Source organism: Cryptotermes secundus, unplaced genomic scaffold, assembly GCF_002891405.2.
Source record: "Cryptotermes secundus unplaced genomic scaffold, Csec_1.0 scaffold532, whole genome shotgun sequence".
Lineage (NCBI taxonomy): Eukaryota > Metazoa > Arthropoda > Insecta > Blattodea > Kalotermitidae > Cryptotermes > Cryptotermes secundus.
Window position 1 is genome coordinate 404,592 of NW_019744117.1, and position 23,536 is coordinate 428,127.

Sequence of the window (23,536 nt, forward strand, 5' to 3'; positions counted from 1 at the left end):
AGAGTCGGTGAGCAGAGGAATATCCTACACGAAATAAGAAAACGGAAGGCTAATTGGATTGGTCATATCTTACGCAGTGACTGCCTTCTAAAAGAAGTTATTGAAGGAAAGATCGAGGGGCGGATAGAAGTGACCAGAAGACGAGGAAGAAGACGTAAGAAGATGCTGGATGACCTTGGGGACAGAAGAGGATATTCTCATTTGAAGGAGGAAGCTCTAGATCGCATTGAGTGGAGGAACTGTTTTGGAAGAGACTGTGGACCTGTCGTCTGAGAGATTACTGATGAATGAATATATATACATATTGTGACATGAAGCCTGAAAGCCGGAAGAGTTCAACGTTAGGCAACGGCTAGGCAAACACATTCCCGCAGAAGCTAACACACGCAACAATAGAAAAGCGGTGTTTTATGTATACAGAGCCGCGATCGTTGCTACGCAATGGTGCCGTAAACACATCTCTGCAGCAGTGAATCAACACGCAACAGTGGATGAAGCGGCCTCTAGGCTGTATAACAAGGATCTCACGTAGCTGGAATTGTCACCTCAAGCTCTGTGGCCTATTACGAAATAGCTGATGAAAAGGGAGTGACCAAAAGAACCAACCGCTATTCAAGGCCCTTTAGGAATAACCTATCACCCGAACGAGAAAGTCAATGTGATTGCGGATTGTTTAGAAAACCAGTTCACATCTCATGACCTGTTTGAAGAAAACCATGAGCGACAGTTGGAGCCTACAGTCCAAGCTCTGCTCACATCTGTAGACGACACCGCGCTGGGGAAAGTAAGGCCTTGTGATATACACAGTTTATCAAATACACGTACATTGAAATTGAGGAAGGTTTTGTGGACTAGATGGTATTCCAAACGAATGCCTTACGCATCTTCTAAGAAGACTATTGGTACACGTGACACATTTATTTAATCACTGCTTTCGGCTGTCCCATTTTCCAAAGCCATGGTAGGAATAAAATCTGTCACGTTACCGAAAACCGATAAGGACACAAAATTTCCACAACATTTAAGTCCGATTATCCTCTTGTCTAAAACAGGCAAGCTATTCGAGGAAGTTGTTCTGAAAATAACCTGTTCTCAAACACCCTCAGTCTGTGTTCCTCTCTTAATGTCAGAGACCACGTTTCACACCCATACAGAACTACAGGCAAAATTATAGTTTTGTATATTCTAATTTTCATGTTTTTGGACAGCAGAGGAGAAGTCAAAATGTTCTGGACTGAATGGTAGCATACATTACCCGAGGTCAATCTATATAAATTATCAGAGTTAAAATTTTTGATCAGTTTAATCAAGTATATTAGCTCTTTCCTTTCTTAGAGAAAATTCAGAGTTTCGGTTGAATGTGAACTGTCTACACCAAGGCACCAGGGTTGCCACAAGGTTCTCTCCTGTCCCCCACGCTGTACAGTCTATATATAAATGATACACCTTAAACGCCTGGTGTCTATCTGTGTCTCATTGTTGACGACACCTGTATGTATGCGACAGACCGCAAAGAGGGTTATATACTCAGAAAGTTGCAGCGAGGTCTCAGTGCAATTGAGACTGGTGTGAGCGCTGGGACAACAAAAATCAATGAAAATAAGACTCAAGCCATCTACTTTTCTCATCGTTTAAGCCCTCAGAGGCTCATCTTATACTGGATGGACGGAATATCCCCTCAGTCATGTCAAATATCTCGGTGTAGGAAGAACGCCATCTTCTGGTATGTGGCGCCGTGTAGATCTTTTGTGAACCGACGTTTCGGAGGAACGTATCGCCTCCATCTTCAGGGTAGAAAAATCCGCGAAATGCAGCCACCTGCTCACGCTGGTTCCTCGCTCGAGTGTGATCTACATGGCGCCACATCCCAGAAGACGGAATTCTTCGTAGTCACCGCCCTGAAAACCACAAATCTTACATTTCTCTGTGTAATCTTCGATAAAAGGATTACATGGAGACTGCACTTAGAAATGATTGAAGCGAAGACCTTCAAAACATTTATTAGAATCTGCTTCCTATTGAAAAGTGAGCGCTTAGGCGCCAACATCAAACTAAACCTCCACAAGACACTGATCAGATCAGTAACAACGTAACGCATGCCCCGCCTGGACACCTGCGCAAGATCTCTCAAACTAAACCTCCACAAGGCACTGATCAGATCAGTAACAACGTAACGCATGCCCCGCCTGGACACCTGCGCAAGATCTCTCAAACTAAACCTCCACAAGGCACTGATCAGATCAGTAACAACGTAACGCATGCCCCGCCTGGACACCTGCGCAAGATCTCTCAAACTAAACCTCCACAAGGCACTGATCAGATCAGTAACAACATAACGCATGCCCCGCCTGGACACCAGCGGCAGACCTCTCAAATTTGAGCGCATGCAAAACAAGGTTCTGCGCATCACTGGAAGTTTTCCAATGTGCACACAGGTCCGCGATTTGCACACAGTTTTTAACCTTCCGTATTTATATAATTATGCAATAAAATTGTGCAGGCAGCAAGCAGAAGTCATACAAAACCACGAGAATGGACACGTTCGCGTTATAGAACAAGGCGAAGCCAGACGTCGAAAATATAAGAGGCTTAAGCTTGACGGGAGTCGAGCTTACGACCGTTCAAATGACTTAGCTGCCGTTGCAGTATAAGATACACGTATGTAAGATATGGATGATCTGCTCTCCAAAGCCTGTACTGACGGAGGACTTGCGAGTAGTGCAAAGGCAACACGCTGTATGGGCGAAATGTACACTTGACGAAAGGCCAAGCATATTCGTAACAGACAAACCCATCTTCTCGTTAGAAAGGGTGTTACATAAGGACTAATACAGCAAAGGTTCAGTTGGGGTGGAGGGATATCTCTGGTTGTGGGTCTCAAGGAGCTTGACGTCAAGACAAACTGATTGGCGGTAAACCGCCAGTCGTAAAGTAACTTCGACTTTAACTAGAATTTGAATTGAGAGCCTCTGGAGTTGGCAATTGGCAGCTTAATGGCAAGAAAGGAGTTAGGCTGTGCAAAGATGACTTCCTGTATGCTGCAGTTACAGTGAGACTGGTTTGACTACTGTGTTCAAATCCGTTTCCAGGACAAGACTAGTGAAGATTGAGAAACCTAGTGTGTGTAACGGTGAACCGTAAAGTGTGTAAATCAGCAGTGGCGCTGAAATTACGTGTACTCACGAGTCGTGTGTTAAAGTGGTCAATAAATCCATTCATCCAATCCGTACCCCGTCTAATAGTCATCTCTACACGTGACAATATATAATTGATCCATCAGCATTCAGAGCGTTTTCATCTCTTATTAAGCATTCTCCACCTGAAAGAGTCTTGCTGTGAAGCATGACAACTTCGCTTATCTCATTGTCCACTCCACTCCTTTACTAAGCAAACATCAAACGTCGTCTCTGTGAGAGAAATCTGAGGTTCTGACGGTGCTGACTATGAAGATTACTTTCGTCTGGGATGTAATGTCATGTAGTCTGGTTGGCCGTTAATAAAGATTCGATGAAACCTGCCTCCATCTTCAGGGTATTGAAATAATGGCGCGACAGTGAGAGAGAGAATCCGGACAGAGACCATGATCATGAGTGAACCACTAAGAGTGAAGAGAGCAGTGATGCGTGCCATTTTCTTTCACGCTCAGTTTGTTCTACCGTAAAGATGGAGGCAGCGGTTTCCTTCGAAACTTTTGTAACGATCTTCTAAGCTATACGATGTCACATCCTCAAAGATAATAATCCACGTCGTCTTTCAGGACAGCTGCATTTGTATTTCGGAGCAAGTACGTGGGAAGTACATAACGTGGCCATGAAGTTCAGGATGATGTAGAAGAATTGCTCTGATCTTCCTCCATGTACTTTAAGGTCGAGTGTCGCGCTCGTATTCATTTATCTCTTCATGTTCTCTAGTCTAATTAAATCGAGAAAATTAACTTGTTGAAGTAAGCATCACACTCTAATTCAAGTATTCATTTACCGATTCCCATGGTCGGTTTGCGTTATGATATTTCTCGTTGTAGAGTCCTGGTAGCTCAGTCAGTACAGTTTTTTTATTGCTAGTAGGATGGGACTAAGTCCTTTGTACTGCGGCCACTTCTGGCCTATTGTACCAGCCACAGATGATAGGTGAGGGGGATTGTGGAGTAATTGGTGGAATGAAGATTGGCAGGGGAAACCGAAATACTCGGAGAAAACCTGCCCCAGCGCCACTTTGTCCACCACAAATCCCACTTGACCAGACCCTGGATCGCCGCGGTGGGAAGCCAGCGACTAACCACTTGAGCTATGGTCAGTACAGTTACTAGGCTACGGACTGGGCAGTCGGAGAATTGGGATTTGATTCCCTGGCGGATGAGGATAATGTTTTCTTCGCCATTGCATCCATATCGGATCTAGGCTCCACTTACCCTTTTGTCCAGGGGATATAATGGATCCATCCCCAAGGGTAAAACAGTCAGAACGCGACGCTAGCTATTCGGCTCAGTCTGGTGCAAGAAAGACTGGATCTAATACCTCCATAGTGAGCTCACTATCACTAGCCGGGACACCGACTATTCATTGAGGTTTCTCATGGTTTTACTCTGTCCATCCTGGAAAACGATGGGATGGTAACTTAAATTAAGTCAGTACCGCTTCGTATCTTATCCTACCAAATTCATAATTTACTATCATCCACTTATTCGACGCTATTGAAAGCAACGTTAAATGAATTACAAATAAAAATAAACATATATGCTCTTGTCATATATGTCAGCAATGTGGATACAAACTTGAAATTTTCTTCAGAAATGAATGTGACGGTAGAACCGTCAGTGAAGTGACGCCGTCATCAGGTCCGTAGTTGGGGATGAGGAGCGTCTTAACGTGCACTGTTTGTCCAATGAAATTAGAATGATCAAGTCAAAGAGGAGTAGATGGGCGGGGCATGTAGCACGCATTCGGACAAAAGAAGTGCATGTATTATTTTGGTGGGGGAGTCAGAAGGAAAAAGACCACTAAGAAGAAATAAACGTAAGTGGGGGGATAATATTAAAATGGTTCTTAGAGAAATGAAATGGGACAGTATGGACTGAATTGATCTGGATCAAGCTAGGGACCAGTGCCGGGCTCTTGTTAACACGGTAATGAACTTTCGGTTTCCATAAAATATTGGAAAATTCTTGAGTAACTGAGCAACTTCTCAAGGACTCATCTTCATGGAGTTAGTTAGTTGTCTGGCATAGTCTTGAACCAGCTCCATTAAACTTCAATTCCAACAAATCATTTCCTAAGATGATTTCTTAATGCTCTTTCACAGTCTTGGATGTATAGCTCTAAGAAAGATTTCCTTACCTAAATAATATATGCATTTCTCTTAATTTCCCTAAGAGCAGTAGTCTAAAATCTTTTCGGACGATGAGCCGTTTCATTGTTGAGTTAAAAACCCAAAGTTTTAGAGACCACCTCAGTCTTCTTAATAAGGGTCGATGTTTTTGACTCGGCGTTGATGTCTCTGATGGTTCGAGAAGATTTCAAAGAATGTATGTACCATGTAAGCATAAAATCTTACATAATAGAACGCTGCCTATTTAAATTATGAAAGTTCCTATTAAATTAGAGTTATTTAAATTATGGCTTTGACTGATCTCTGCAGTACAAAAGTATCATGATCTTTGACTTTCAGCTCAAAATACAAGACAGGATATTCCATGAAAATATGTAAAAATTTTCTAAAACAAGTCATTTTCACAGTTTGAATTAAAACACCAAATTCGTTACATAAGCATAGCAATTGATGTTACTGCTATTATTGTTCAGCATAATTATATTTTTCAACAAAATATCTATGCTTAAAACAGTTATTATATTGTGGCGTATAGATCCGTTGCTAAGCAGTGACTATATAAAGAGCGGCCGTTGCTAGGTATCGCCCGCAACATACACGCATATAACAATAGAAAAACGGTGTTTTCTATGAATTCCACTTCGAGACTGTTGCTATGCAACGGCGTGTTAAGAGTGCCTCTACAACAATAGTGGGGCTCTGTTTTCTGCGTGGTCCATACCGAGGAGTTGTGTTGAAGACAATTGGGGCGAACCAAGCAGTTGGCAGTTAGTTCTGTACGAGACTTGAGCACGGAAGCAGGGAAATAGCAATTGCTAATATCCGTTGCCAGGAAACGTCTAGTAAAAACATTGCAGAGGAATAGCCATTGTTGAGAGCTGTTACCGAACAACGACTAGTGAAAGCAGACTGTGAAGACAGCGTGGAGTGCTTTGTGGTATGGATATCAGAGATAGTGTTATAGTTATTTTTATTTACGGCCTGAAAATGGTCAGTAATTCCAATTATGCGAAACCCCGTCTGTAGTCACTCTAAATCGTGACAGTATTTTGAGTATGACAGTGAGCTCACAGAAGTTTCATATTTTGGGATAACGATCAATAGAAGGATTATGGAATGCGTTAGACCCTATTTGTCGAAACAGTTCACCCGTTGTAAGCAATTACATAACTAATTTCCATAAATATCACATGGTGTTAATTGAATATTAGTGAAATACTGTAATTTTGTTCCTGATTATATGGTAAATTTTGAAACTTGCAAATAAAATATTTTCTAAGCCCTCCCACAACATACATTAAATATCTTATTTTAAAAAGTAGCCGTTCTGGCTTGAGTTCATTGATCACTAGCGAACTTAACAAAAGAAAATTCGCTGGCCATCTTTCAATATTTAATTACTTGTGGCTTTTAATCAATATAAATTACACATTACCATAAACATTTACTAACAGATTAAATTTGCTTTTATTAAAATGAATTGTGGAAGAATCAAACATCATGAAGCTACACCAATGTCTGACATCTAGCAGAAACAACTGTTGCCTTTGTTTTGCTCTTTAATCTGTATTAAGATCAGTTCTTGAAGAATTGCGCAAGGAAATGTAGAAGAGTAGTGTTGAATGGTGTTATATTTCGCCAACATTATTAAATTGCATCAAATTATCTCTGGATTATTATAAAATGATTTTGCGCAATACTTCAAAATTTTACTTCTTTTGAGAAAGAAAAAATCACCAAAATCCAAATGCACTGCAACTCTCTAAGAATTGGTTAAAATGTTATTTTTTTATAGAAGAGGGATAATATAACTGAAGTAATTGATTATGCTAAAGTTTACAGATATGGTTATATGAACTTGAGTGCGAGACTTGATATTCAATATGGAATGGACAAGGACACCGATTGTGTCAAGTAGAGATGGCATTGAGGTAACGTGTGAGTGGAAATGAATGTCATATGCATGACAGTTCCGCAAATATTTTTGCTTTCGTCTGCAGCCACTTCACCGAAGGTTGCCACTTCATCTCCTCTTCACTTCTTCTCAACGATACCAAAGGAATTCCACTCTGGAATCATAATTATTTTGAATGTGTAGTGTTTGTTCAAAATTACATACTAATATTTCAAAGTTGTCACAAACAATATTTAACAAATGTAAGATTTGAGGTTTTCACGTCCGTGACTACGAAGTAAGCAGTCTTCTGGGATGTGGCGCCGTGTAGATATTGTGTTGACCGACGTCCTCCGAGCAAGTCAGAATCTATATTTTGAAATTATGGAGACTATTCTTTTAAAAAATGTCGGATTTATGTGACAGTTTCTCGTAAAGGACTTATTTTTTCTTTTTCGTCTGTTTTCCATCCCTTACCATCTAAAATCCTTCCCTAACACATCTAGGTTCCAGTAAATAAGTGATAATTATCTCTGATACAGGTATTTCCCTGAGAAGTCTACATAGACATTCATCTATTAAATAAATTCTGCCTTTTTTGATCTCTGAAGTCCATCACTGAAACCATAGAAACCTACTTATAGGACATACGGTGAAACCGAACTTGCTTGCCTATGAAGGGTTACTTTTGTAACCTTAGTTCTCCACAGTTTTTCATATAAATTTACTAACTAAATTTTTGTGTTCATTGCTTGTGTTGAGACTTATTGAATGTGCATGCATTGCAGTAAAACAGTTCTGTTCCGTTCTTACCCTTGAAGTCATCGTCCAAGCTTCTGATGACAGGATACCAATCTACACTCGAGTAATTGATCTTGGGAAGTTTACCGCCATAGTTTTCGGGCAGGTAGGCAGGATCTATGTGTTCATGTAGCGATTCCATTTTCTTTCCATGGAAGAACATCTGAGTGAATAAGATATTGTTTATTATTTTCCTATTTTATTTATTTATTTAAGAGTATTATGGTTTTTGAAAGATTTTTATAGCTTCGGATGATTGGATGGTCACTGAAGGATGAAATGAATAAATGTATGGAAGAAAATGGAGTGGCCTAAGTAGAGATATTTTGTCCCAACATTTGCTTGGGGGAACGAGAAAAACCACGAAAAATCTCAGTCATGATAGACTATCTCTGGGTCGAGTGCCTGGGGCATCCAGAATGCCTGACTGAGATGATAATTTCAGTTCTGAAAGTTGTAAAATGTAAAAAATAGGAGAATTTGTCTTTGTGCTTGATTAATTAACCACTGTGCCATGAAGACAAATGGAGTAGTGGTTGTATAGCTCCACTATTCTTGAGTAGAACAGTTGCAGGTCTATTTATTTTGTAAGTATAAGCAGTTATCATGAGATTCGAACACAACACATCTCCATAAATATTACTGTTAATAAATGATTCTCCAGGATTTTATTTTAAGTCTTTCTGTACTAGAGTGTTTAAATGGATTTTCTTCTGTTTCTATGTTTCCATGTTTCCATGTGAAGATATCTCCTTTTGTTGGTGCGCTTTCACGACAGTTACAATTTACTCAGCTGAACTGCCACGCTTAGTTATCTGCAACAGTTCAGAGATGGCGGGATATGTTACTGTCACTTAGCTCCCAAACACCAAATAAATGCCAATCCAAAGGTACATCAGCGCTACGAAGCGAGTGATGGATTATGGAAAGAGCTAAACCTTCTCCGATGAACCACTAGCATCAAGGAAATCTGTTCCGCAGTTTACATTATAAAGACATACGCATTTCCACAATAAATTATAGCTTTACTGCTACAAGATGGCTGATGGACATGGCGGTTTTAGGAATCACACAGCTAGTACTGGTTTCTCTCGTATGGTATGAGAAACTGAAGTAGAAGTCATATATAAACTACCATTACAGAAATTAAAGATAAAAATTGCATCTTTCATCAAGTAACATTTCGTGAAGTCGAAGAAAACATGAACTAAGTATATTAAATACGGAAAATAATAATTTTAATCGAAATAACATGGATGTTTCTGTGTTTCATATTGAATCCGCAAGAGGTCACAAGATCTTACCCTCTTCTTCAGTTTATCTTTAACGAAGGGCTTGAACATTTGCCACACCACGTTGAATAGGTACGGTTGATTAACGATGTGAACTTCTTTCAGTCGTAATGGCATTGCTTCCTGAAAAAAAAAAGTGTTTATTACGTTTGCTGAATCCATTTAGATGCTTTGACAATTTAGGACGTCACTCTGTTAGAGAGGTGTTGGCTAACAATTTCGTCCTTACTGAATGTCCGTGTATGAAAATCGAAATAACATTTTGTCTGTGTAATAGTTTACAATAGGCTAATTTTTTCCCCCCATTTTCTTTATAAGGAACAGTATTCTTATGTTTCATTTGAAGTTATCACAGCGGCAATGTGAAGACTACTGTCTTCTGAGATGTAGTCCAGCAGAAGTCTACTAATTTTCCGCAGGATTTTACTGCCTCCATCTTCAGAATTGAAATATGTATGTTAATATCTTTCGGATCAACGGGCAGGTTTTCACGAAACTTAGTAGAAACTTTATATCACTGGGTGACATCCTATCGTTATGTTTGCAATCGTGCTTACCTGTCTTTCGTCATGTTTGTAACGTCATGTCGGTCGTGTGAAATACTGACAGAGGAACAATACTACCGCTGCTTGCGTCAAGGTCCAAAGGTTTTGTGTGATAGTGAGTCGACAAATATGCAACTTACATCAAGGCACTTTGTGTTCATTGTAAAATAACACGGTGATCTCGTAATGAGTATATAAGGTGAAGTAAAAAGTTAAAATTGATCTTGGACTTAATTAGTTAAGTGTCAGGAAAAGAAAACTTATGGGAGACCTTGGCCTTGGCACTAGTTGGATGTGAGTAGTCAGCTTCACGTCTCGGCCACTCTACCTCCTGAGAAAGAGACCCCGGTACCCATTAGATAGGAGGCTGGGTGGAACCCAGAGCCGAGCTGAACGACATGAAGTGGAGAAAAGTCTCTATCCCCTGCCGGGAATTGAACTTCGGCCGTAAATATGGTATTAACATCTGAATTTTATAGCTATAATTGACGAAACATCACAGATAAACATTAGGTATAGAGCCAGATCACAAAGATACGAGTATACGTGTGAATGTATGGGGGGTAGGCCTTCTCGGCCCTTGCACCGCGACCTACAATGGTCTACTCTGCTTCGCAAGATATACGTAAGTTGTTATGAAAGGCATTTTCGTAGGATTATATTAAAAATTACAAATATGGCAAATAAAGTTTTTAGCTTATGCCACAGATACGGCCGTATAATCTTCTGTAGAGGATTGATAAGTATAAATATGGAATAACCTCGAGTGATAGGATGTTCACACCAAGTTTCATGAAGATCCGTCTATTGGTTCAAACTTATTACAATTGGCATACGCGTGGAAAGACATACAATGGTACCATAAGCTTATCTTCTTCCCCTTGTGAAAGTGGAACAAGATTCAGCTAAAAAATTCTGGATATCTCAATTTGGTCAAGACCGTTTCGTTTGCAGTTCCTGCCGTTCGACTCTATTGGGTCCGAGATGTTGAAAGCGTCGTGAGAAAAGATAAAAAGTTAAAGTTGTCCCTGTGCTTAATTAAGCATCACGCCATGGAGGCTTATGGGAAGTATAAATATAGCTCCACGATTGTTGCCCTAGGTGGATGTGAGTGGTCAGCTTCACGCCCCATCCGCTTTACCGTCGGGGAAAGGGTCCCAATTTACCTACTGTATAGGAGGTTGGGTGGGCCCAAGAACAGATCTGGACGCGAATACCGTTCAGATATATTCGTTTCTATAATTTAAATAGTCCTAATTTGGCAAAAATTAGGACCTACATTCGCATCCTACATCACATTTTTTAATAAGGTAAAATATTCCATACGTATGTATGAGTTAAACACATAGAAACTTACCGGCTAATTGGGTTTGACATACCTGAATGAAGGTTAGAAGTCTTATGGAGAAAGAAGGTGTAAGCCCTTTCACTTGTTTCATTCCTAAGCCATCGAAATCCATAATGACCACAGTTCCGCAGATCTGCGATTGAGGCTCTTTCATCGCTGCTAGATGTATAAGGTAGAATATCCTGAATATCTGGTCTGCACTCACTTTAGAGGGATCCCAAATTGCTGTACACACAAAAGAAAATTTTATGTCTATATTTGAAGGAACTGTGGATAAAATATAGCATATTTATTTCAAAGCAACGGCAGCTTAGATTAAAGAGATTTTTAATTTGGTAATAATTAAATAAGATACAATTCCATATTATGTAGACATTCGAGTAGTTTGGTTACAGAAATTAAATGCTACGAAATTAGTAGGACCCACATCTTCTAACTTGGTCTATAGGTCACATGACAGTGTTCGCTTACACACATTCTTGACGAAGATCATTTGCTTTTGTTAGTCTTACTTTACAAAGTAAAAAAAAAACATATGGAGGTCATGTCTATCCGCCTGTTGCCTAGAATTAGCGTCTGAATCGTTGGAGATTGACAGAAAAATTGTTGTTGTTTCCAGAGGTGGTCTGGACTTCGTAACGTAACGTTGTCCATGTGCTTAACTAAGTAAGCACTACACAATGAAGGCGTATGGGGGAGTGGATGTATAGATCCACATTTTCTTGACCTCGGCACTAGTTGGAAGTGAGTGGTCAGCTTCACGCCCTCGCTGCTTTACACCCCAGGAAAGAGCTCCCGGTACCCATTGGATAAGAGGTTGGGTGGACCCCAGAGCCGGTCTGGACGACTTGGAGAAAAATCTTACCTCCACCGGTACTCGAACTCCGACCCTTCGGTCGCCTGGACTTTGCCTTCCTATGAATTGAATCCCGATTCTGCGCTAGTCAGTCCGTAGGCTATCAACTGGAGTACACAGGAAATGTAAATAACGCGTATAAAGGAAGTCGAACCGTGTTAAGTAGCAGGAGCCACAAAATGTATGCTCTTATGTACATAAAAGCGAAGGCTGTCCGAAACGTAGTAGTAGTAGAAGCGGTTGTGTGGTGATGATGATGTTAATAGTAGAAATTAAATTAAGTATTTTACTTATCTACGTTCTGAGCTCAACACCCAATGGCCAGTTACAGAGTCAGCACGAATAACAATAATAATAATATATTTAGAGGAAAGACAGCCAGGCGGCATTGAGACAGGTACCTATACTTCAGTCGATAATGCAGTCTCGACCTTAACCGGAAACAAATGTTCAGTAATTATAACAAAGTACATTTTCAGTAAGTGAAAGAATGTTATGTGCGGAGATGTACGGCCTTTTGCTTTTAAGTTCCTACCAGCTGGTTGCATTTGAAACTAATCAGAGTGATGTTCGACTGCAAATTTCTGTGGTGCTGTGTTACGAGTTTAAGAAAAGGAAGAACTGAGGATTTTTGAAGAATTATGTTACTGACTGACGTTTTTCGTAGTTTTTCTTAGTCCATCGAGACAAACATCGTAACAATACCAATTTAGTTTTATATATGTGCGATATATGTGCGAGGCGTTGTTTTTTGTTAATTTTGTGTAGATTATCTCTTTGAATATGTTCAAATGTATTTTTACATTTTACTTCTTTAGAAAAACGAAATTAATGGCCGTGGGGATTCGTTGCGCTGACCACGCGATACTCTCTATCCGCTAAAGTTGGACCTAACTTCGCCGACAAGCGGCGGTTGCTCGGTCGGTATAGTTCGCTTGCGGACTAAAAACATGGAGTTTTGCTTTCCAGTTCATTAATCATCAGACCAGTCGACTCTACGTGTATGTCTATACGGTTTGAGTTACTGACAGTGACGTTGAAACCCGAAAATATGTAATCAACATACAATGTTATCGGAGAGTAGGCCATACTTGCCTCCATTATACGTTACAAGTATCCGTCTACCCTTTTGGTCCCTGTCCACTAACACATTTACTACGTGGTTCTCCAGAAACGACTTCTCCTCATCGGCGGGCATTAAGTTGTCCAATATGGATGCATTCTTCAGCTTGAACTCTGCAGCTCTTCTCATCTGTTATGAGAGAATTAATTAAATAAATTATCAACACTGAGTGGCATGCAGAATAAAAAATTGTTTATTTGTCCTCAAATATATTATCAAATATCGCTGAAGAGTAAATTGTGACATTCAAATAAATTATGAAAACTCATCGTGTATTAGTAATTAGACAAGGTTCTTTATAGTTTCTGATAAGCTTGTACTAAACTCAAGTCATTGCATTCTGTTTCGCAATTCCCTTATTGCTACGGAAATAGGGTTTACTCGCCCTTTAATGAAGCATGGTATAAGGTTCAGTCGCCTGACAGATGCTACAGGAGACAAAACCCTGCGTTCCTTTTGGAACTGAGAACATAGGATAACTTGGAACAACAATAATTTCGTCTGTCGAAGCATGATAATACGTCGTATTATTAATTGCAGTACTTACAAAGAATTACAAACTGGGATAGCCCAGTCGGTATAACGACTGGCTACGAGTTAGAAGGCCGAGGGCCCTGATTTCGAGTACCAGTAAGGTCAGGGTTCTCCTCTCCACGTCGTCCAGAGTGGTTCTGGGGCCCATCCAGTCTCCTCTCCAATGATTACTGGGAGCTTTGTCTTCGGAAGTAAACTAGTACCGACGTCAGGAACACATGGAGCTATACCTGTACTCCCCTATACGTCTTCATGAAGTAGTGCTTAATTAATTAAGCGTAGAGATTTTTTCATTGGCTCTACAACCCCCTTGGGCCCTGGCCTCTGATTTTCAGTTTCACGACCATATTACAGACGGTACGACTCCTTGGACGAGTGATCAGCTCTTAGTCAAGACCTGTTTATACTATAGTTTTTAATTTACACACCTGCCTAATTTTAATTTTTTTTTTATTCGCTTAGCGGGGGGTGGAGTCCAACTGGGTCCACTCGGCACGGCGGCCACTGATTGGCTTATTGTAGCCTGCCCCGGGTGATTATGATGATGGAGAATTTGGTGGAATGATGATTGGCAGGGAAACCGAAGTACTCGGAGAAAACCCGCCCCAGTGCCACTTTGTCCACCACAAATCCAACTTGACAAGACCCGGGATCGAACCCGGGCCGCCGCGGTGGGAATCCAGTGACTAACGGCTTGAGCTATGGCGCGGCTTACACACCTGACTAACTAGAAGTTTAATGGAAAACCTTTCAAGGTAGAGCTTTTACATTCCCAATAAGTACGAGTAAGTGAAATGAATGAAGATATGGCATGTAATGTTCGACATCAGCCGTCAAACAAATTTCTGTTAAAAATTTTCTTTTTTCTGTTCCTACTCTCAAGCTACATGTTTCGACTGTAAAACAATAATTATCAGTTGGAAATATATAGTATAAGAAATCCACACAGTAACAGAATAGTTGCGAAAATATGTATAAAATTATGGAAATGTAAGAAGTAACAAATTATGTAAGATTCGACTTAAATTCTATATGAGACTATGTATTAATAAATTGTACCTCTCTAGCTATGAGTAGTTAGCCTTTTCAAAATTCGTTGCATATTCTATAAAGTTACTAGTGTAGAGTTGCTGAATAATTTTAGGCCTTTTATGCTCCTGTGTTTTATTGTCCCTTCTGATACCAGTGCCACTTAGTAATAAGTACCATGACGGCTTCTGGTTGGAAAAGTGTTAGAGATGTCATGTCGCAGCATTTTATTTTCTCTTCCTGGTACGGGGGCAGGCGATCATGTAGTTGAGGCACTGTGCTACAAGCTGGGAGGTCGCGGATTCTATTCCCACTGAGGTAATTGGAGTTTTCAATTGCCCTAATCCACCCGCACTATGGACCTGGGGTCGACTCAACCCCTTAACAGAAATGAATACCAGGAGTCTTCCTGGGGTGTAAAGGGCTCCCGACGCGTAAGGCTGACAACCTTACCGCTATCTGTGAACCGATTGTCTAGAAAAGGTGGGAGCCTCAACGTCCCAGAAAGCCTATGGACCTCGACGGCCTTTTACAGGGATGGCTTACCTTAGATAGCTTCCAGGTACACCCCATTAACTAGTTCAAGCCTACCATCATAAGTTCCTTTAGCAGGTTAATATATATATGGAGGGTTCTTCCGCTTTGTAATGTGCAGTCGGGTGATAGTGTTAAAGGTATAGCGTAGGTCAGAATAAGGGGCCGAAGTGATGGCGGTGTGTGGTGTATGTTCATGCACAAATATTTCTGAGAGTGGATGGTATGCCAGGACTGTGATGCTGACGTAATATGACATGACCTTGTGGCGTGTAGTCTATACATAATTTTGTAGGATTTGGAATAGACGTCACTACGGATAGCAAGAGAGGTACAGTACAATGTACTAAAGCATGGTTTCGTGAAAGAATCAGTGACCACCTCTGTGGTCTAGGGCTCATAGTTCCTGGCTACAGATCCAGAGGCCCCAGATTCGATTCTCGGCGCTACCAGATTATCTGAGAAGTAGTGGGTCTGGAACGAGGTTCACTCAATCTCATGAGGGTAATTGAAGAGCTATTTCAAGGAAATAGCGGCTCCGGTCTAGAAAACCGAGATTAACGACCATGGGGGACCGTTACGCAGACCACGTGACACCCTCTATCCGCTAAAGATGGCATTAACTTCACCGAAAAGCGGCGGTCGCTCGGTCGGTATAGTTCGCGTGTGGACTACAAGCCACGAGATTATCAGTAGAATCCGACCTAATTTATTGCTCCATACAATTTGTACATCTATGTATGTTTTTATAACCTGTTGCATTATGTGACTTTTAATGCTATATGTTTGTGATTTACAAATAATGAAGGCCGGTTTGCAGCTTTTGAGTAGAAATAAAAAAGAAAGGATTTAACATGAGTTTGTATGAACGCTCTTCTCAAACTTTAAATCGTGGATGCAAACATAATCCAATCTTATAAAATAATATTACATATAAAATACATTTGAAGTATTAGTTACACAAAACCACTTTCAAACATAAATTTTGTACATGACCTTGTTACCTTCTGGACAAATGTCTCGTCAGTTGCCGGAAAACTCTGCCGTGTTTACAACAGACTTGTTTGAAAAGCAGGAAATTAGCAAATAAGGATTTTGTGTCTTTCAGTGTTTAGTCTTTCAATATATACCAATGCAGAATATTCTACATATTATTTCTACTACAGCAACAATTTTCAGGACTACTGAGTTTTTGGTCTCTACTTGCAACAATTTTGTTTTGAATGTAGTTTGCATGTGGTGATATTCCGAACTGGAACACTGACTTTTCCATAAAATGCAAACTGAGTGGTTCTTCAACAAGAATTTTAACGGAGATAGCCATATGTCTTCTACGGGTTCTTAAAGTAGTTCTGTATACTTGCGTACCAGCTGCAGTGCGCTCTCAGGGTAGAACTTGGTGGGCCGCAGGAATCTGATAAGGAACTCATCATCGTCCCGGAAATATAACGTTGTGTCAGCTGTAGAATATACAGTATAAATCAACTGGAGAATATCTCTTAATGATACCAGTATGCATCAACTTGAAAGCTTCACTTAAACATGTGAATCAGTGTACATGACGCAGGGGTAATTGGGGAGATAATACTAAAATGAATCTTAAAGAAATAGGATTGAGTGTTCTGGCTCTGTATGTGGACCAGTATGGGCTCTTGTGAACTTTGTGGTGAACTTCTCGGTTCCATAAAATATCAAGATTTTTTAATAGTTGAGCAATAAATGCCTTCTCAAGTAGAGCACAACTCCATGGATTTAATTATCTATCTATAGCTCTACAGCCCTTTGTTGGACCTTGGCCGCTTTTTCAATTTCTTGATTTTGTACACAGTCGGTAGGACTCCTTGGACGGGAGATCAGCCGGTCGCAAGGCCTTACCTAAACACAGGAGACCACAAACACAGAATTAACGCACACAGACATCCATGCCTCAAGTAAATTCGAACCCACGATCCCAGCGTTTGAGCGGGTGAAGACGGTTCTTGCCTCAGACCACTGTGATCGGCATGGAGTCAATTAATTAATCAATGTGCATCATCGAACGCGACTCGTAAATACGTTATCCGGAATATGGCTCTTGCAGCCCAACTTTTCTTTATAATACGCAGCAGTATGCATCTGTAGGAAGTTGTCTACTGATACGTGCCAGTACGTACCAGTCCTCCCCTCTTTTTTATTGCTAGTTGGGTGGGACTAAGTCCCTTGTACTGCGGCCACTTCTGGCCTATTGTACCAGCCTCAGATAATAGGTGAGGGTGATTGTGGAGCAATTGGTGGAATGAAGATTGACAGGGGAAACCGAAGTACTCGGAGAAAACCTGTCCCAGCGCCACTTTGTCCACCACAAATCCCACTTGACCAGACCCCGGGATCGAACCCAGGCCGCCGCGGTGGAAATCCAGCGACTAACCGATTATGAAATGGCGCGGCCAGGCTGTCCCCTTACTGATGCCCACTGAACGTATCAGCAGAAACGTGACCCTCATTAACAGGCTGGAAAGTGTTTCTTAAGTTTCTTGATAATACGCAGCAGTATGCATCTGTAGGAAGTTGTCTACTCATACGTGCCAGTACGTATCAGAAGGAACCTGTCCCCTAACTGATGCACACAGAACCTATCAACAGAAACGTGACTCTTATTAACAGGCTGGAATGTGTTTCTCAACTACATAAATCACAAAGTGATACTCGTTTATTAAAATGGCCTTGTGTGGCAACTGTTCGTGGAAGAAAGTACATTTAGTTCGGAGAATAAATTTAAATTATTGGGTTTAATTTCTTATCACATTTGATGCCCAGTCCAAGAGTTTTCACATGTATTCCTTACAGTATTAAAGATACTCCTCAAAGTTCAGTTATCTTTTGATGTCAAACTTGTATAACTGATGCGTTAGCACAAAGATATGAAACATGTTTTCCACATGTAGATTTCGGGTCAAGGGAAAGACCTTAACAAACACATTGCCAGCAATTTTAAATCTTTACATTGAAGACGAAACATTTCATCTTCTGATTAATGAGGCTTGTGTTATATCTCCTTTGTTCCGTGCTTCTATTCGAATAAATTTCAAACATGGCTTCTAAGAGTGTAGGAGCAGGCTAAAGACGTCAAAGGCATGAAATTATAGCCTATATACATGATGAATGGGTTCACCAAGTAAGCAGTATAAAGTAATGTATGTGTGGTACTTCCTAGTTTACTTAAAGCTGCTTTATCAACTGCATAGAATGCTCAGTATTAAATGTAGTATGATTGAGAACGGCATATTGTAACGTAATTACAACACGCGAGAAAAGAGCGGTCGTGGCTTGCTTTAAGACACTAACAAAATATTTGCTTCGAGGGACCAAAGGAAGCCACGACAATCTTCTGCCGCTGGGCCGAAAATCTAACCCGAAACATCTGCAGTTTGCAGCAGGAGTACTAACCACTCTGTTCCGAATTTCAGCGGATGAATGAGTGACGTGGCCGATCACAGTAGCCGCGCTCTCTAAGGAACGAAATATATTCACTCGCTCAAACATTGGGACCGTGGTTTCGAATCCCACTCGAGGTACGGATCTCTGCGTTTATTCTGTCTGTATTGTACTGTGTACGTAGCGGCTTGCGAAGGGCTGATCACCTATCCAAGGAGTCCTACCTTCTCTCTATGAGTTTCAAATTCCATAAATAATTAATTATGAATGGACGCAGGCCAAAGAGTCTATTCTATGACGGTAGGAAAAGAATGATTGACGGATTTTCAGTTACTTAACGACGTTTTCCAACTGAAAATGTTAAGCAGCGTCTTATATGCATGTATGTAATGCAGATAAAAGGTGCGCATAAATGGACGGTGTAATAAAACTTACCTAGGATGCACACAATAGAAGTTCTGTCATGAGAGCGATTGCCCTTAGGGTTTCCGTAGGTTTCATAAGTCTCTTCAGGCAAACGCTAGAAGAATTTTTTGAATATGTCACAGGCGTTTCATTAGTAGATTTCCTAATTCAGCATCCTCATTCAACCCCCCCCCCTTTTTTTTTGCGAAATGTAGGAAGCTGACAAAGTGCCATTACATCGAGAAATTCCGGTCCATAAAATTTAGAAGTCGAGATCTTGAGACATTAAATATGTTTTTTTTATCTGTGCTTGGGTAAACTACACAGATCTACAAGTTCAATTTGACGTTATGGTGCGTTATTTGTACAAACACCACGAAAAGATCTCATGCGGTTTGTCTCTCTTAGTGTATTATCTCCGAGGCTACGCATCAAAATTGGTGTCTGTAATCTTGGCTAAAACTGTAAATGGAGTTAATCTTCTTCCAAATACAGCCCCTCTATTACACGATGCATCAAAATCCTTTAGATTCCAAGAAAACTGATCGTTTTGAAATAATAGTAACACATTTTTTTCCTTGGCACTACAGCCCCAGTGGGCCTAGGCCTACCTCCATGAACTTCTCCGTTCACTTCGGTTTCTCTAGATCTTACGCATTCGGTAGGACTCCTTGGGCGGATGATTAGCTCGTCGTAAGGTCTCTACCTGTACACAAACAGAGAAAAGCGCACACACACACAAACTAAACATCCATGCCCCTGAGTGGAATTCGAACCCACGATCCCGGTTTCCGAGCGAGCGAAGACAGTACATGCCTTAGACCGCTCGGCTACCGTGACCGGCAATTGTAACACATGATGTGACACAAACTGTGTATAACATTAAGGTTTACAACTTTCATTTGAAGAATATTTCAATGCCATGTATATTTCACAAAATCAGATGGAATATATTTGATACACATTATGTGGTGCTTGTCTGTGGTCCGATTGGCTTCGTAACATAACTGTTTCATCGAAAATTATGCAGTTATATATGTAGTAATTCCGTGATTCAGATACTGACTGTAGTTCATGTTCATCCACTAAACACTTCTCTGTGTAGTCTTCATAAAAACAGTTCCTATAGAATCATATTTCCAATACAAAAATTTAATTTTATATTCATCTATCAATAATTACTTCATTTCTTTAGAACACAATTGCTAGGAGATGATAACTCACTCAAAGATTTTCCAAAATTTTATGGAACTCGAAGGTTCATTGCCGTGTTCATTAGATCCCTCCACTGGTCCATATCCTGAGCCAGATCAATCCAGTCCACGCCACCCATCTTATTTCTCTAAGATCAATTTTAATATTATCCTCCCTCCTGCGTCTAGGTTTACTTAATGGTCTCTCTCCTGGCATTCTCATCAAAATCCTATATACAATCCTCTTATGCCCATGCTTGTTACGCGAACTGCACATCTCATCATCTTTGACTTGATTGGTCTGTTATGAAGCTCCCTATAATGTAATTTTCTCCAATCTTCTACCATTTCGTCCCTCTTAAGTCAAAATATTCCCTTCAGCACCTTGTTTTCAAATACCCTCTGCGTAAGTTCTTCCCTCAATGTCACAGATCACATTTCACACCTATACAAATCCACAGGAAAATTATAGTTTTACATGTTTCAGTTTTATGTTTTCATACAGCAGANGAACCACAGGAGAATTATAGTTTTACATGTTTCAATGTTTATGTTTTCATACAGCAGACAAAAAGACAAAAGTTTCTGAACTAAACGGTACCAAGAATTACTTGTAGTTAACCTGCTCTTAATTTCTTCGTGAATCAAATGTTAACATTATAGATGCACGCTGCACTAAAGCGGAGTTGTTCAGCAGTTGCTAGTGACGTACTGAATTTATAAGTGCTTCATACTAACACCTCAGAAGTTCTCGAAGAGCTGTAGTTGCTTTTCTGACTCTGTCCGGCGTCTCTCTCAGTTCCTTCTCAGCTATAAGCCGAACTTCTTCTGAGGGAGCACCAGTTTCTATTCTTATCTTTGCTATGATGTTAGTCATTTTTCATTCTAAGAAAAGAGAAGAATATAAGGTCACATGTATTCAACAAATTAAATTCAGTCTAAATAAATATATAAGTTATATATATTTAAAGTATTTTCACGTGTTAGAGTGACTATAGATGGGGTTTGGATAGGTAATTGGATTTACTGACCACTTACGAATCGTAAATACAAATAAATATAACAGTCTCGCTGAATTACGCACCAAATATCACTTAAAATCTCTGTCTTCGCTAGACTTTTCCTGGTAACGGATTTTAACACTGAACTAAGCAGAGTCAGACTCAAGGTTACTTTACGACTGGCAGTTTACCGTCAATCAGTTCGTCTTGGCTCCAAGCCCATTGAGACCCACGACCAGGGTTGTTTTTTCAACTGAACACTTGCGGTTATAGTCCTTATGTAACCTCCTCTCTGAAGAGAGGATGGATCTATCATTTACAATTGCTGATGGTCCTCGCCAGCCAGCAGTTCCTCTGTTATAGCATGTTGATTCTTTGCCGCGAGAACCTATTTCTTTGCGATCGTTACCTAGTAACGGCTCTACACTCTGAAGTATATGATTTTAAACTTATTGAAGTAGCGTAATTGAAGAGAAATAATGTGGAAGTTAACTACACTTTCTCTGTACGTAACACTGAATTATAGCCCTGTATATAAAGCAGTATATTGCATTGCGAATCTTAATTGTTATTAGAGAGTCAGTGTCAGTAATATTAGAGAAATTTCTTTACAAAAACAGAATTTTCTTAAATCTAGTAATACAGGTATTGTATGTATATAATAATTCGATTCTTTCATTAGAGTGCTTGCAGCATAATGGGTCTATTACATAAAGAAACTATAATACATAACAACTACAAAGAATATATGAAACCAATAATATATCGAAACGAGTGTAGGCGAGCAGATCTTCACAGAAGATACCGTTGTGTGAAGATGTGGATTGGATTCATATGGCTCAAGATTATTAACCGGTGACTGATTGATGTGAACACAAAAGTTAAATTTCCGATCTCATATAAAGCTGAGAGACTATAAAATTCTCCAGAGATATTCTTCCCCATGGAGTTAGGCAGTTCTTGTGCCTGTACTTGTTCCAAATATTTATGATAATCCATAAATCTTAATAAATTATACAGTTTCAAGTTATTTGACAATTTAAGATAGATTTCAGAATTAAAAGTTGTGGAATCGCTCCACCTATTAATTACTGGCTGGGCAGCACAAATTGTGGTGCGGGAAGATAGAAATAACATTTTATATACATTCTATTGATAAGTTATTATTTAGTATCCACGATAGATGGTCTCTGCACATATGTCACTTGCCACGAAATTAAGTCATTCACGACATTTATACTTTTTAAGATGTAAATGATTGTGTAATTAATGTATAACACCATTTGTTAGATAAGTCACTTTTAACACACACAAAAATATGTGAAAATAATGCACTGTATTACGGTTGACACTGACTGAAGCAACAGTCGGACGAAGCACTGTATTACATTGACTATGAGAACATTACTTACCAAGTTTATTCTTTCCAGGAGATATGAGATGTCGATCAGTGAGCTCCCTTCTCTGGACTGACCAATTCATAATGATACTGCAGCCTAAGATATAACGTAAAGAGCACTTGTGCCTACCTTCTAGTCAGAACTCTTTAAACTTTGAACTTTTTACCAAAGTTCGACTTTACATATAAGCTTACGCTTTTGTTTCATGCAATTCGTCACCCTGTTGATAAAGATTCGTTTACATTTGTGGTTCATTGATTGCCCCTTGGACGTTGACCATTACTCCTCCTCATACCTGATTACAATGCATTTATAATATTTAACAAAGCGGTGTAACTTTTTGTTGTTTTCTTAATCTTCGTTGTCCTTTGGACTCCACAAGAGATTATCAGCTGAACAGAATCTCTCTCAATATGTTAGCATTTGCCGCGTAGGAAGCGTGTTAATGTCGATTACCTTCCACTGAAATGTCCATAATTCTCTATCCCAACAGCAGTACTTGTCTCTCCATTGTTGCTTACACACAAATCCTCGTATTGATAATACACGTTCAGAAAGCAGAGATTATATTCTGCTTTGCTTTCCAATGTCAATCTCTTGCTATTCAAAGCTTCTGAAAGGCAATGTTCATAACACGGTGTTCTATAAATAAATGATACAAACTCCGTCCCAAGTGCAAACAATATATATTATATGTCTTTGATCTTGTTCTCTTCTACACTACATGTTTCGGCCTCTATCGGCCATCATCAGGTGTATACTCTTAACGTTGCTGCCACACTGAAACCCAGTCTAAAATTTAACATTTAAAAAACACATTGTTATTTTCTTCGTATTATCAA

General features: G+C 39.9%; 2 protein-coding genes across 3 annotated transcripts in view; one reads left to right on the forward strand and one right to left on the reverse strand.

Moving 5' to 3' along the window:
* The window catches only part of LOC111874492 (transmembrane protein 18), a 131,158-nt gene that overhangs the window by 62,032 nt on the left and 45,590 nt on the right, over positions 1 to 23,536 (forward strand). The gene's annotated exons all lie outside the window — the stretch shown is intronic.
* LOC111874491 (clavesin-1) lies at positions 6,279 to 22,791 on the reverse strand. Of its 2 annotated transcripts, XM_023870037.2 has the most exons (8): positions 22,707 to 22,786; positions 21,032 to 21,178; positions 16,650 to 16,741; positions 13,157 to 13,313; positions 11,237 to 11,430; positions 9,325 to 9,435; positions 8,033 to 8,183; positions 6,279 to 7,394 (listed from the first exon to the last, which is right to left on the reverse strand). In XM_023870037.2, exons 2-8 carry the CDS (start codon positions 21,168 to 21,170, stop codon positions 7,360 to 7,362), a joined length of 879 nt encoding a protein of 292 aa, XP_023725805.1. In that variant the 5' UTR covers positions 21,171 to 21,178; positions 22,707 to 22,786; the 3' UTR covers positions 6,279 to 7,359. The 2 variants fall into 2 exon arrangements, with proteins under 2 accessions (XP_023725805.1, XP_023725806.1); XM_023870038.1 differs by lacking the exon at positions 21,032 to 21,178 and having other exon boundaries at positions 22,707 to 22,791.

Bases quoted from the DNA above. Each gene is read 5' to 3' on its own strand.
- LOC111874491 (XM_023870037.2), bottom strand. From the start codon at position 21,170: ATGACTAACATCATAGCAAAGATAAGAATAGAAACTGGTGCTCCCTCA. The intron at 13,314-16,649 runs GTACGCAAGTAT...CTCTCATAACAG, and splicing joins CTGAGAGCGCACTGCAGCTG to ATGAGAAGAGCTGCAGAGTT. The intron at 11,431-13,156 runs GCAAGTATGGCC...TTGTGTGTACAG, and splicing joins ACTTGTAACGTATAATGGAG to CAATTTGGGATCCCTCTAAA.